The 13,276-nt window shown below is 43.0% G+C and overlaps 1 protein-coding gene across 2 annotated transcripts in view; it reads right to left on the reverse strand.

Annotated features, from left to right (window-relative positions):
- LOC119393427 (vacuolar protein sorting-associated protein 26C) overlaps positions 1-13,276 on the reverse strand; it is a 32,137-nt gene that overhangs the window by 2,233 nt on the left and 16,628 nt on the right. The window contains exons 1-6 of one of the 2 annotated variants that reach the window (XM_037660437.2): positions 8,221-8,360; positions 6,130-6,423; positions 4,756-4,836; positions 4,327-4,401; positions 3,420-3,500; positions 2,846-2,942 (exon numbers count right to left, since the gene is read on the reverse strand). In XM_037660437.2, the coding sequence (XP_037516365.1) occupies positions 2,846-2,942; positions 3,420-3,500; positions 4,327-4,401; positions 4,756-4,836; positions 6,130-6,423; positions 8,221-8,274 (682 nt within the window). In that variant the 5' untranslated portion in view covers positions 8,275-8,360. Of the gene's footprint in view, positions 1-2,845; positions 2,943-3,419; positions 3,501-4,326; positions 4,402-4,755; positions 4,837-6,129; positions 6,424-8,220; positions 8,361-13,276 lie in introns of those variants that run through there. The other variant, XM_049416245.1, reaches the window with a different exon arrangement.

A 13,276-nucleotide genomic window follows, 5' to 3' on the forward strand; every position in this document is an offset into this window, starting at 1 on the left:
TATAAATTCTACAAATGGTAGCTATTGGTTATAGGAGTCCCAGATCAAACGCTGGTGGACAGATTAAAAGATGGTCGCACGATGGTACTGTTCTCACTGGCAATGATGCACGTTGAAAGGCCTTTCACTATGCCCTACCAAAATGACAAACTGCTAATCGTCACCTGGGAAGCATCATACTCGAAGAATTTTTCAAATTGGTTAATTATTAAAGGGAGACTGGCAATGGGAATGGTAAATTTGGTCAAAATGTTCAATTTTTCAATTATTCTTTTTCTGCAATCCTGAGACCGTGTTTTACATCATGGTGAAATATTAGACCAATATAAGCAGTAGAAGTTGAAAAAAAAAGCATTTTACTAGTGTCCTGTCATCAAAAACCATGAGAAAATTGGGCTTTAGAAAATGCAAATCTGCAGTTTTCTCTTGACACGGTGCCACCATATTGGCATCATCATAAAGAGGACAGATAGAGAGAGCTCAAGATAGCTGCAAAGCTGCATTTCTCCTATGAAAAATAAAACCAGTTTCCTTCTGAGTTCCATTTTCTTAGTTTTTAGCTCCATTTTCTCAGCTTTCATTTTTTGAACAGTTGCTGTCAGTCATCCCTGTGCCATTTCACAACAAATAAAGCTATAACCATTCCGTTTTCTGCACTTAGATCCTGAGACATTGGTGAATGCCGTAAAGCTGTCCATATTTGTCTGCACGGCATACAGATTTTTATAATTGGCTTTTTGTAAAAGTTGCTAGTACGGCAATATGTACAAGAAATTTCAAAAATTTTTGTGTGTGCTTATTTGAATATTAAAAAATAAACCAATAGCTTTATGGCACAAAATGGGCCCTTGTAAATATCCTTATGCAAAACTCTTGACAAACTTATGCCTAATTCATTAATTAATATTGGGATGACAATGAGAGTCTATCAAGTGTTGTAACTCAAGAACTACAAAGATGGCTCAATACTAGAGCTGTGCTAATAGCAAAATTTTGGGTGCGAAGCGAATTCGAATAATAAAGATTGAGTGCGAATCGAATGGAATAATTTCGAATAATTTTCAAATATTTCTCAAACATTTTTCAAATAATTCGAAGTGAAATTACAGAAAAAATTGCAGAGAATCCCTAAGTATGTTCTTGTGAGATCACAACATGAAAGTGTTTCTTTTCGCTAGGTTGATGAAGCGCTGGTGGGGTCATATTTCATAGTTGTCTTTCTTATCAAGAGTGAGGCAATGTAGAGGCCGAATTGTATTGATGTACATGATTTGGTGCAACCAAAGTGTTGCCGACAACACTTTCCACGTGATAGGCAGAGATGCCATTTCCTCAGCCTCTCCTCCTCTTTCAACTTCTGTGGAAGCCCAACTGATGTGGCGGACAAGGGTGTGCTCCCTTCAAGTCCGGAGTTCCAAATCTGCCTCGTAGACGTCGATATATAAGAACATCTGAAATTTTGAATGCTAAAAAGCTTCGGTGTCCAATTTTTCGGACTTCCTGCCCAAATTTCAGGTCCAAAACAGCATTAATTGAGCCCCCAACTCTGCCACATCTTTCATTTCCATGTTGGAACCAGCGTTTTCTTGAGTTAATACATTTGCGACCGTAGCGGAGCTTGAAAGGCAGCTTTGCCGCAGTACGGAGGTATGATGATGTGAAGCATATTGAAAATCTAGGGACCACTTGCAAACGGACGTTGACTGTCTCTTGGCTAAGTTCGACCGTAACGGACCGTGAAAGGCAGCTTTGCCGCAATAAGGGGGTGTGAGGAGGTGAAGCATATTGAAAATCTAGGGATCACTTCCAATCAGATGTTGACAGTCTCTTGCCAAAGTTCGACCGTAACGTAGCTTGAAAGGTAGCTTTGCCGCAATACGGGGGTGTGATGAGGTGAAGCAAATTGAAAATCTAGGGACCATTTCCAACCGGACTTTGTCTCTTGGTTATGCATGTTCCAAACGGGCGGCGCAAAAACAAGGGACAAAGGAAAGACTACACACCACAGAGCGCCTACAATACGAGAGTGTAATGAGGTGTAGCATATTGAAAATCTGAAGGGGTCACTTTCAACCGGACGTTGACTGCATTTGTCTTTGGGAAGTTCGAATAGTAAAATTTCAGTGCGAATCGAATCGAATAGCAAACACTATTCGAAAAATATTCGAAATTTCGAATATTCGCACACCCCTACTCAATACTGATTTCAGTTATGATATCAGCACAACATATCACATCTGCATGCCAAATTTCATCACTTTATCTCCGTAAATAACAAAGATAGTTTTCATTGCCACGTCCCCCTTAAAAGAGGTAGGAGAAACAAACTGGATATGCTGATACTTGGTAAAGAGTTCCAGAGCTTGAGATTATGCATAGCATTGCTTTGGAACATACAAGCTAAAAAAAATTTACACAATTACAAATGACAAATGCACAGCTGGTGCATAGCAGTAGCAAGCATGGCATCGTACAGTCTCTACAGAGCCTCAGCATTTTGTACATTTAAAAAATCAAGCCAACAAAAATGAAATTTCAGCATGGCACCCACCTCAAGCGCAAGCAATGCAAAAGAAACAGCCACTATGTCATACGCATTAGCATCAACAGTTCACTCACTTTCGTGGACTAAGTGCTAGTAGTGCTGCTAAATAGGCTAATTGGTTGTGAGAATATCTATTCAAGTTCACTGGTTTACTGCTGGTTTACTGCTGGTTTACTGCTAGTCACAGGTTTACTGCAGCACCGTTACCATGAACCAAGAATCTCGGATAGAAGCAACGCACTCCCATGACACGAATTCATTCAAATTGCACATTCTCGCTACAAGTTCAAAAGGGCATACCATCACGGGCGTAGCCCTCGGCGCAGCCACACGTCTCTACCCTCACCAACTGGAGTTCGATGGACCGGATGGCAGAGTCACAGCTTTCCACGGATAACTGTGACAAAAGGTGATAACATTACTCTCGAGTATATTTGCTATTCAGGTCTTTCTTCTTACTTCAGGAGGAATTCTCAAAACTAACACGCCATTTAGCACTTTCAAGCACCTTCTTGTGAACCAATTTGCAATGCATAGACCACTCCATCGTTAATCAAAATCAAATAATAAGGTTAGATGACAAAATTTTACTCTAGCATTTCTTCATCAAATTTTCCGTATATTTTAAGTTGAGAAAACTGATGCTGCCGATGCTGCTCTATGAGAGAGTGATGGGAGCCCCCGGTAAGATTAATTTCGCAGCATCCTGAAATAAACACGCAGTGAAATAAGCAGCGGAATTTATTAACTGCATGACAACGAGGCGTCAACCAACACTTTAATTTGAGTACTATTTCTCAAGACTGATATTTATAGAGAGAAGGTAGATGCTTCATGTATCACATATTAAAGCTTCTCAAAAAAAGTTCCTCACCACTCCAGTGAAGGGCTTGGTGATGCAGCAGCAAGTGCTGTCAATCCGTCCTTTGATGAGGAACCGAGGCACTCGTGAATGCTGCAAAACACAACAAACGGAGATAGTATAACTTACAGCTTTCCTTGAGTGTTGCGTGTCACAGCTCACCTGAGTAATGAATGTGAGTTGCAAATGATGGATCACAGAATGGCAATGTTGAAATGTTATGCACAGACCTGTTCCTGTTCTGAATCATTTCTTTTAGATGCAACAACTTCTAGCAGATTAACTTACATGATCTTTTTCTACATTTCATGGTTGCAGGACAATCATGACTTTTTGACCGTAGTCATTTTTTACGTTAAGTTGCATTAAGATTTCCCTTATATTGTGAGCATGGTCTAAATCTAATGCAGTGTACCTTAGTGAGCTATTAACTTCACAAGGGAACAAAATAGTTAGCTCAAATACTGCACCAGCACATTCTTGTCACTGTTGTAAAATCTTGGCTAGCAGGAACAAAAAGCACGAAAGGGTCACCGGTTAGACAGTGTAGCTGGAAAAATTATTAAATCCATAGAGTTTCATGTCCCAAAACAGCTCTGGAGCTATAAGAGATGCGCCCTTGTGTAGAACATTAGATAAATTTTGATTACCTGGGATTCTTTACCGTGCATAAATCCAAAATACACAGACATTTTCGCGCTTTGACCCCATCATAGCAGGCAAAAATGTAAGCAAATAGTGCTGTTCACTAATTCGCCTTTGACCCCGACATTGTCTTCCTCATTAAGTGTGCCTGTACACAATCCTTGACAGGTTCAAATATCAAGTTCATTGTACTTTGTTCATCACATTGTGTTTGCATGTTCAGCACTCCAGTGCACAACCTGTTACTCCGACATCCCACAGCAACTAAACTTACATCTCGAACATTTTGTAGTGACTCTGGCGTTATGTTGATGTTAACCGGAACTGGCGTTGCCTTCTCGGCGCCTTCCTGCAAAGAAAGGGATGAAAGAGCTCACATCAATGCCCTTTACTTCCATGCGCTCTTACATATAAGGCTGGCATTTCACTGAACTGAGTGTGACTTGCAATTACAAACATCGGTTGCTTCTTGATGCCTTTTGGCAAATTTTAAAGAAACAAGGAGCAAATCCATTAAATCTATATGAGCATCCATTTGAGCATGGGCATATATACAATGTACTAATATATAATGCTGATCCAAAACTGATTGTTTATAGCAGATACAGTAACAGGAATCTGATATCCATTTATGTAACGAAGACTAACACACTGCAAAATAAACTCAACCAAGCAGTCATCTCACATACAAAACAGTGCTTACCTGCAGCTCGACAATGAACTCAAGTGTCTTCTGAACATCCTTACTCAGCAACGATCTTTTCATCTCGCATCGTAAGAGGTACTGCAAAAGAAAGATTCAGGTTTGTAAGTCCAGGATAGATAGATGAAAGGCATTTAGACCTATCGCGTCACAGCCACAGAACTTTTTCTAAAAGGCAATGTATACGCAACACCCAAGGTCCTATGATAGAGCAAGGAAGACTTGCACATTACCTCAGAGCCTGGCCACCAAAATCTTATGCTAGCTGAATTGGCATGCTTACTATAGGGCCTCATAGCACTTGTACAAATTATGTAATAAGGGCACTAGAAGAATAGTCTCGAGTCCTCTGTAGCTGCACATTTAGCACTTGTCAGTTAGTTATGTGATGCACTCAATTATGTGGGTGTCATCGCATCGCACTCCCACAGGAATGCAGCCATGCCAACCATAAAGTGAAATCAGACAATCAGGCACTGGACATAGCTGAAACATAGAATGGTGCAGCAAAGGCTTGTTGCAGCTCTACCATGATAGACCACAGTTTTGAGTGGCACTCTGATGTTAAATTCAAATACAAAAAGCAAGACAACATGTGCTGGCCTAGTCACAATGAACAACACAAAGCGTGAGTTGTTCCACTAGCATGCACATGTGAACTGTCTGCCAGAGTTCACTTACCCAAGATGGGCTTGAAAGCATGATTATCTGTGCATAGAAACCACGACCGCACAAGGACACATTAATATGAAAAGCGCAATCTATCATCTGATGTTACTGTAATTCTTGCATTACAATGTGCTTGCACAGACAGGATATGAAAGAATAGATAACTAATCAATGATGCAATTAGCCATCAATCACACTGCTAATTAATTATGTGTTCTTCACCTACTGCATAAGCAGATGCATTATGAAGTGTCCTGATGTAAGTATTCTGTCACAATGAATACAATACATTCAGTTTAATCTGTCTGCTGGGTCTGTCACTTGAGTGGTTGCATTTTTTCCTGCACAGATTAATGGTACTGAATATGCGCAAACTAGCCCACCAAGGTAACTAAGATTGGCTGTTCTACGTAGATGTACACACTGCTGTTATTTAGCAGTCGTGTAAATTAAAAAAAAAAAGCTTCTTTTCAGTGTTCTTGATTGAAAAGCTCTCCTCTACCAAGAAATGTGCCTAACAATATGGCAGGCAAAGCAGCTTCGGGCAATCACCTACGCATGAACTGTGGCAGCTTGCCCACTGTATTCACATTCAGAGGTTACACAATTAAAACCAGTTTCAGCACTTGTGCAGTTGGACAGATGCACTGCAAATTGAATCACAGATGGGCACATATGCCACCAGGATGCATTACAACACCACACCTGGATGTTGATGAAAACGCCATGGTAAGTCTCGTACAAAGTTCGTCCCGAACGAGGCCTCAAGGGAAGCTCAAAGGGCAGTTCAGTGCGGCCGGCGGGCAGGCGGCCAGCCTTGGCTATCTCGAGGGAGTAGCCGATAAGCTGCACGGGCTTGGCCGACGAGTAGAATGCCTCAAAAATTCCAACATTCTTGGCACTGAGCTGCATGCTGGCGGTGCCCTCAAGCCACAATGTAAGGCCTTCATGCTTGGTCTCTGTCTTGCTTTCCACTATCACCACTCCAGCCACTGTCTCCTGGAAAGTGGTGGAAACCAGTACAAAGACGCTATCACGTGTGATACAAAACACAGCATGAGAAGTTAGCAGACATGAAGTGCTTGAGGTCAACATTTAATTATTTTGCATCAGCATTAGCTTACTTTACATAGCTGATAAGAAAGGGAAACATATCCACCCATTTGTAGAACAAAAGAAACTTCCACACAAATTTCTCGAGATTTCTTTGCAGTTGACAAAAATTCATACTGGTGTGTACTCTCCCTCTTGCAAAGCTTTCTTTGCCTTGTGGGCTGCCGTAAAAATTACTTGCCATGCTCAGTTGATATTTCAGTAATACGTTCTGGCAGGCTAGTTGGTTCATAGCAATAAACTTTCTTAAACTGCGCGAGAAGACGAAGACACAAGTAAGAAAAACATGTTTTTCTTACTTGTGTCTCTGTCTTCTCGCGCAGTTTAAGAAAGTTTATCAGTTGATATAACATTGGCAAGCATTGACCTGCTTTGTGGTGTTCACATGACGGCACTTGAAATATAAGCTGATGATAAATCTAATGTCTGATTTAATTGCACTAAATACTTCTACATGACACTGTAATAGTGAATCTTCCTGTATCAGAGCTAATCCTTGCTTTTTCTGCTGATGGACAGACGCACCGCTGTCACTATAATGTTGCTACAAGTGTGATTCATGATGTTATGATGTTGCTCTGGAATCAGTAACTTTTGCCAAGCTCATTATCAAGAACACCTGCACCGTTTGTTTAGTTAAAAATATATGCACTAAAACCAAGGAAATGCAAAGTCCAATTGTGGAAACATGATTGAAAGATCAAAATGAAATGCACTGCATCAAACCTTGTTTAAATATTGAAAGAGAGAGCTCTGCTGCTGAAAGCGGCAGCTCCTCTTTCAAATTGTTTCACTGGTTCAACCGAATAGAAATTAACAAGCTGTCACTTGGCCTTCTTTTGAGTGCACATAAAAAAATTCGACCAGACATATACGCTATAAGGAAGCATGCCTATATACATGCACACCGTAAAGCAGTGACGCTTTTAGCGGATTCATCATCAACCATTCCCAGAAGTTTCAGTGACGTTCACAACAGACGTGTATCGTTATGTTATTAACAGGAAGACGCATGAAATTTAGCTCGTGCTTCAAACGCAAACGTTCAGGATACCTTTGTATTCCTAACTTTGCTGATATATCGAGGATAGCGTATATACCACAAAGCCGTGAAAGAAAAACTGTGAAAAGCCCCGAGGTTTTAGTTTAAAACTGTTTCACAGACGTAGCGCCTGACAATAAACTTCCAACCTTATTTTTTTTAAACCGTGCATCCCAATGTGGGAATATCCGGTAGGTAAAACGACCACCTCTTCCTAAACTTTCGGTCGCATTCTTGTATATCGCCTGATTTATGCGGTGCCGTTCAGTTACACAGTCACCAAGGAAAATTTCTGTAGAGCTTACTTCGCTTTTACTTGACTGCTGACCCGCAGGTCGCGAGATCGAATACAGGCCGCATTTTCGATGGAGGCGCAGTCGCTAGAGGCCCGTGTACTCAGATTCAGGTGCACGTTAAAGAACTCCGGGTGGTCGAAATTTCCGGAAGCCCTCCGCTACGGCGTCTCTCATAATTATATCGTGGTTTTGGGACGTTATACCCCAACAATTATTACTGTTATTACTTTGCTTTCACTTTCGAACCGCCATCGCTACCTTCGAGCAGCTAAGCAACTGGCAGTAGGAGGCAAATGCAATCACAGGGCGAATACCCTGTCATGTACCCTGTTCTTACACACTTACACCTTCGTGGTAGACCTTATTCACTTTCTTTAGCCGAATATCCAGCGTAGTCATGGTCTCTGAACTTCAAGTTTCGTTCCTGTGGGCGTAAACACTACAGTTCAGACGCCAACAGCTGGCTGTGCTTGGCTCGGATTAGCCTGCGCTTGGCTTGATTTGGCCGACAATGACCTTCTCTTCGAACATAACATGGAAGCTGCATGGAACCAAGCATGGAACATAACTTTTGGAACATATATTTACATTGCGCTTTAGCAATGTAAATAGAGTTTGAGGGATAAAATACAATAATTAACAAATCTGGCGGTCCAATAAAGCAAGCACAAATGATTCGCCAACGATAGCGGCTAAGTGTGATCGGTCTTAAACTCAAGAGCGGGTCTTTTGAAAAGTCCGGTAGTATACTTTGGTAGCTTTGGTACAGCGCCGTGTACGTAATGTTTAAAATGCCGATTCTCAACAGATAACTGGAGAAAATTTCGATATAATGAGTGCCGATAGACTCCCCTCTGGCAATTTACTGGAGTGGGTCCTAAGCACTTGGAGGGCGCTTGAGCTAATCGGGACCCATGCGCATCATCGCCTTCTCAAATGCTAGCCTAGCTTCGGTTCTCGGTACATGCCTCAACCGTGCCGTAAGGAAACGAACGACTGTGCCCGTAATATTGGCCGTTTCAAAGTATCCATGAATGCCTACTGCAAGTACAGTTGTTAAGAGCCCACTACGCCATAATTATTCCTTTTGCGAATCAGTACACGTCCGTAAGGCAACAGGAGAACCTGCGCAGCTGCAAGGGCGTCCGCAGAAATTTTTCTAGAGGGGTGCATCAGCAGAGGGTGGGGGAGGATGAGGGGGGCATACAGCATAGGTAGCTTTTGTTTCATTGCCGTGACATGACCGGCAAGATTAGTCCATAGCAGTATGTAACGTGCAAAGTTGGCTGGCAATCCTGAATGATGTTTCACGCGGATATACGGGACTGGAGTGTGCTAATCAGGCTGTGTAGCTTAAGGCCGAACCATATAGAGCGCTTTTGCTGGCGTTTTCCCGGCGTTTCGTACGCCGGCGTCCCTCGACGTCGACGCTACCGGTGACGGTGGCCGAAACGTCCACCTCTGGACAGCGTCGACGCCGGAAGCAGTTCGATGTACGTAGGACCAATCAGCGTGCGGCTGGCAGCGACTTCCGCTACGTAACGGCGTCGTCGCTGCTGCCAAAATGGCTGCCGCCCGCCTCGGATCTAATAAGTCGTCGCCGTGCACTGTGTGGCCCTTAAGTTCTCAACTGATGCTTGTATTGACTTAGCTTGTTCCCTAGAAGCTTCGACAGCAAAGCGATCGTGATATCTTTGAAGTCTTTCCGAGCGCCGTACTCAAGTTCATCGGTAGGCTTAGCAGGAATGAGTGTATTGGCCGAATACGTGGCCTCAAAGATGTACGGCAGCTTCAAGCTCAGAGGCCATATATTACAAGTTTGTGCTTCTTCTTAATGCCAATAGCTGGCGCTAGAAGTCAAATAAAAAGAAAATGGACTTTTCGGTGGCGTTGTGACTCGTTTTCTGCACCACAGAACTGCAGAACTGCTAATGAGACATAAAAGCTATAATCAGGAATATATCTTGTTGGTCCCTTGACGGAAACTGTACACTGCTTTACGAGGTGTCAGGTTCATTCCCTCTGGTCACACTGTGTGTGACGCTGAGCTAACGCTCTTCATATGGTTTGCCGCCCTCTCTGACGGCGTTGATGCGACGACGCCGAGGGACGCAACGCCAGGAAACGCTGGCAAAAACGCTCTATATGGTTCGGGCTTTACTGCTACAACATAGAAAATTATTATCCGAAATTCCAAGGGGGGGCAGCTGCCCCCCCTTGCACCCCCCTCCGGACGCCCATGCGCCGCTGTTCACTTTGTTGATGCTTTTGCTGCTGATGATGATAAAATATGTCTAAGCGGTTTGTAATGGGTGGGTCTTCAAAACACCCACTCGTTGCGCAATTCACATCATGCGCCTGGCGCGATTCTACGCTTCTACCACGCGGAAGAAGTGGAGGGAGACTCCTTCCACTACATGACATTCATATAGTGTTTTTTTTTTGTTTTTTTTTTTCCGAAGCAGTTTCATGAAATAGTGTGGCTCTGTGTTAGAACACCTGCTTGCCACGCAGACGGCCTGGGTTTGAATCTCACTCGAACCCGAATATTTTTATTATTTATTTTATTTGCATCTTTCTCAATTTTTCGGTCACGGGCAAGGTGATGATTTTTCACTCACAACCAACGACGCCGTCTCCGACGGCGGAATTTGAGCGAAACGAGCTCTTTAACGCTATCGCGCGAAAAAGGTTAAATTATGCCATATGCATTAAAATAGTTACCGCTTCAAATAGCGAAACGCCAAGCTCTCACACCTTCCGCGAGACATAATTTTTGACACACTTTCATTACACCTTACTTAATGTTTGCACATGTGTTACGCAAAATTTCCTGCACTGAGCCGCTGGCAACAATAAGCGTGCACTCAACTCAATGTTCATTAAGGTCGCTACTTGAGCCTATTGGTATGCCATTCCACGAGCAGGAATGAAATGACGTGTTTAATTAAAGCGCATAATATCTCTAATTTGAAAGACAGATGCATCAGTGAATTATCAATCGCATTGTTAACAAAATACATTACTTTAATGAGCGGTTGCACACATGTGTGAAAAATTTTTCATGGGACACGCGCACAGGGGCGGATAAAGGATTTTTTCGAGGGGGGTATCAGCTTATGGGGTGGTCGATCTATACGTACAGCTGAGTATAGGTCAGCAAAACCCATACTCACCTCATGCATTCAAAAATTACGTAGTGTGGTGTCAGAACATCTGTACCCACATCTGGATCCGCCAGTGCATGCGCATTTATGTGCAGCAAGTGTATAAAAAGGCTCACACTGTTACGAAATAAATTGTTTTGTGTTTGCGCCTTGTGTGTTTCATCGTTTCTTATGTGTACGTGTCCCTTATGCGCAACGTTATGCCCATAAATGTTCATTTTTATAGCCAAGTAATCGTTTCCAATGCGACTACCAAGGATTCAAGTTAACATAAGGAAATCTCACCAATAATTGGGCGAGCAGAAAGGAGTGCTCTATATACAAGAACAGCTAGAGCCGCCGTGCTGGTACAGTGGTAATGGTGCCCGGCTGCTGACCCGAAGGTCGCGGGCTCGATCCCGGCCGAGGCGGTCGCATTTTCGATGGAGGAGAAAATGGCAGATGCCCGTGTACTTATATTTAGGCGCACGTGAAAAGATCCCAAGAGCGCGCAATTTCTGGAGCCCTCCATTACTGCGTGCCGCATAATCCTGTATCACGGTTCTGGCACGCAATCTCGTCAGTTGCATATTACAAGAACAGCTAATGTATACACGACCATCTCTCCTCGTCTACAGAAGTGGAGCCTATACGGCGAGTCTTCTCCTTCTCACGCGAGGAGCTGTGAAAATAGCGAAGCGGAATTAGAGTTTACGTAAGTGAGAGATATAAGAGAGGAGAAAATGAAGGAAATGCAGGATGTTAACGACCGTTCAGTTTGCTACCCCAGGAATACGTTTAACGGGAAGGGCATAAAGGGAGAAAAAGCACGAGTCTAAATGATTCAGAATCTCCACGCAGTACACAGCGTATGCTTACACATGAACTCTTAAATCAGTAGCCGCCAAGCGCTACTGAAGAGCTCATATACGGCTTTCAGGTATGAGAAGTCTGAGGCCGGGCTCCCAAGACATTTTCGTCCTTGAAAGGCTGGTCACAGAGTCTGCTGGATGGTCTTTTTTTCTTTTCTTTTCTTCTTTTCTTTTTCAAAGTGGGAACAGTGGCATAGGAGGGTGATCGGTATAGACCGGATTTTAGGCATATGCCTTTGGTTCCCTGCGCTCCTAGCACCCCTTTGGTATATGAGCATGGATTAGAGGTTAAAAAGGGCGTTTATGGTGTTTTTATAGTGCATATTAATGCCTATTTTCGGCGATTGTGCCTAAATGCCTATAAGGGCCTAATTGCTTATAAATGCCTGTTTTCAAAATCGGGGCCTATGAACACTATTTAGCCTCAAGTTTCACTTTTGAGTACAGTTTGAGACCGTTATTCATGTTACCGGGAAACACTGACTGTTTGAAACAATATGGAGTTTCAATCTAGTCCTTTAGTTCAGCGAACTTCCGGAAAACAACCGCTAGCATTAGTGAAATGGGACGCGCCGGCCAGCATACGCCGCCGTTCTGGCGGTTGGCGAATGCGAAACCGAAGAGGGCAACCAAAGAAAGAAAAATGTGGGGTTAACGCTGCTTTTGTTTTGTTTGTAATTTACTTTTTAAGATGTCCACATACAGGCGAGAAATCGTCCCTTCGCGATTCGACCCGGCCAATACGAAGCTTCCCTCCGTTCTGGTCTCTTAGCGGTCTGGCTATCTGCCCCTGCTCAGCCATTCTCAGCCATGTTGAGAAGATAGACACCCAAGAGTGTGTTGATTTTTCGGTGAACACTTGACTCACCATACTACAGAATAAAAGAAGAGACTATGTTCCGCGAACCGTGCGGGTAAAAGGACAATCGTACAGCTATGCTCAACTGTTGGCGCCTTTTGCAATGGTAAATAATAACATTTCTTGCTTTCCTGCTGTATAGATAAAGGTCGCGCACGTTTTTCTTTTATTTGCATTTATGTAAAAATTTATTGTGCCTATATTTACAACTTTGGAGGCCTAAAACGTTGTTTTGCCTACATACTATTGGCGCCTAAAACGCACTTTTTTATTGACTAAAAATCCGGTCTCTAGTGATCAGTGGCTTGTCGAACTTTGTAGGTTTGTAGGGTTGTGTACACGGGTGGATCGGCCATTGCAATCTGTATGAGTTCTTGAATGTGCCACCTCGACCCCCAGCCGACACGTCAGTGTAGCGCCACGTCATCCAATATTTGTTGGCTGTTGCAGCTGTAACGATGAAGAGTAGCAATGCACAATTGTTCATTATATATTCAGTAATGTGCACGCCATTTATACCTTCC

This window comes from Rhipicephalus sanguineus, chromosome 5 (assembly GCF_013339695.2).
Source record: "Rhipicephalus sanguineus isolate Rsan-2018 chromosome 5, BIME_Rsan_1.4, whole genome shotgun sequence".
NCBI classification, from domain to species: domain Eukaryota; kingdom Metazoa; phylum Arthropoda; class Arachnida; order Ixodida; family Ixodidae; genus Rhipicephalus; species Rhipicephalus sanguineus.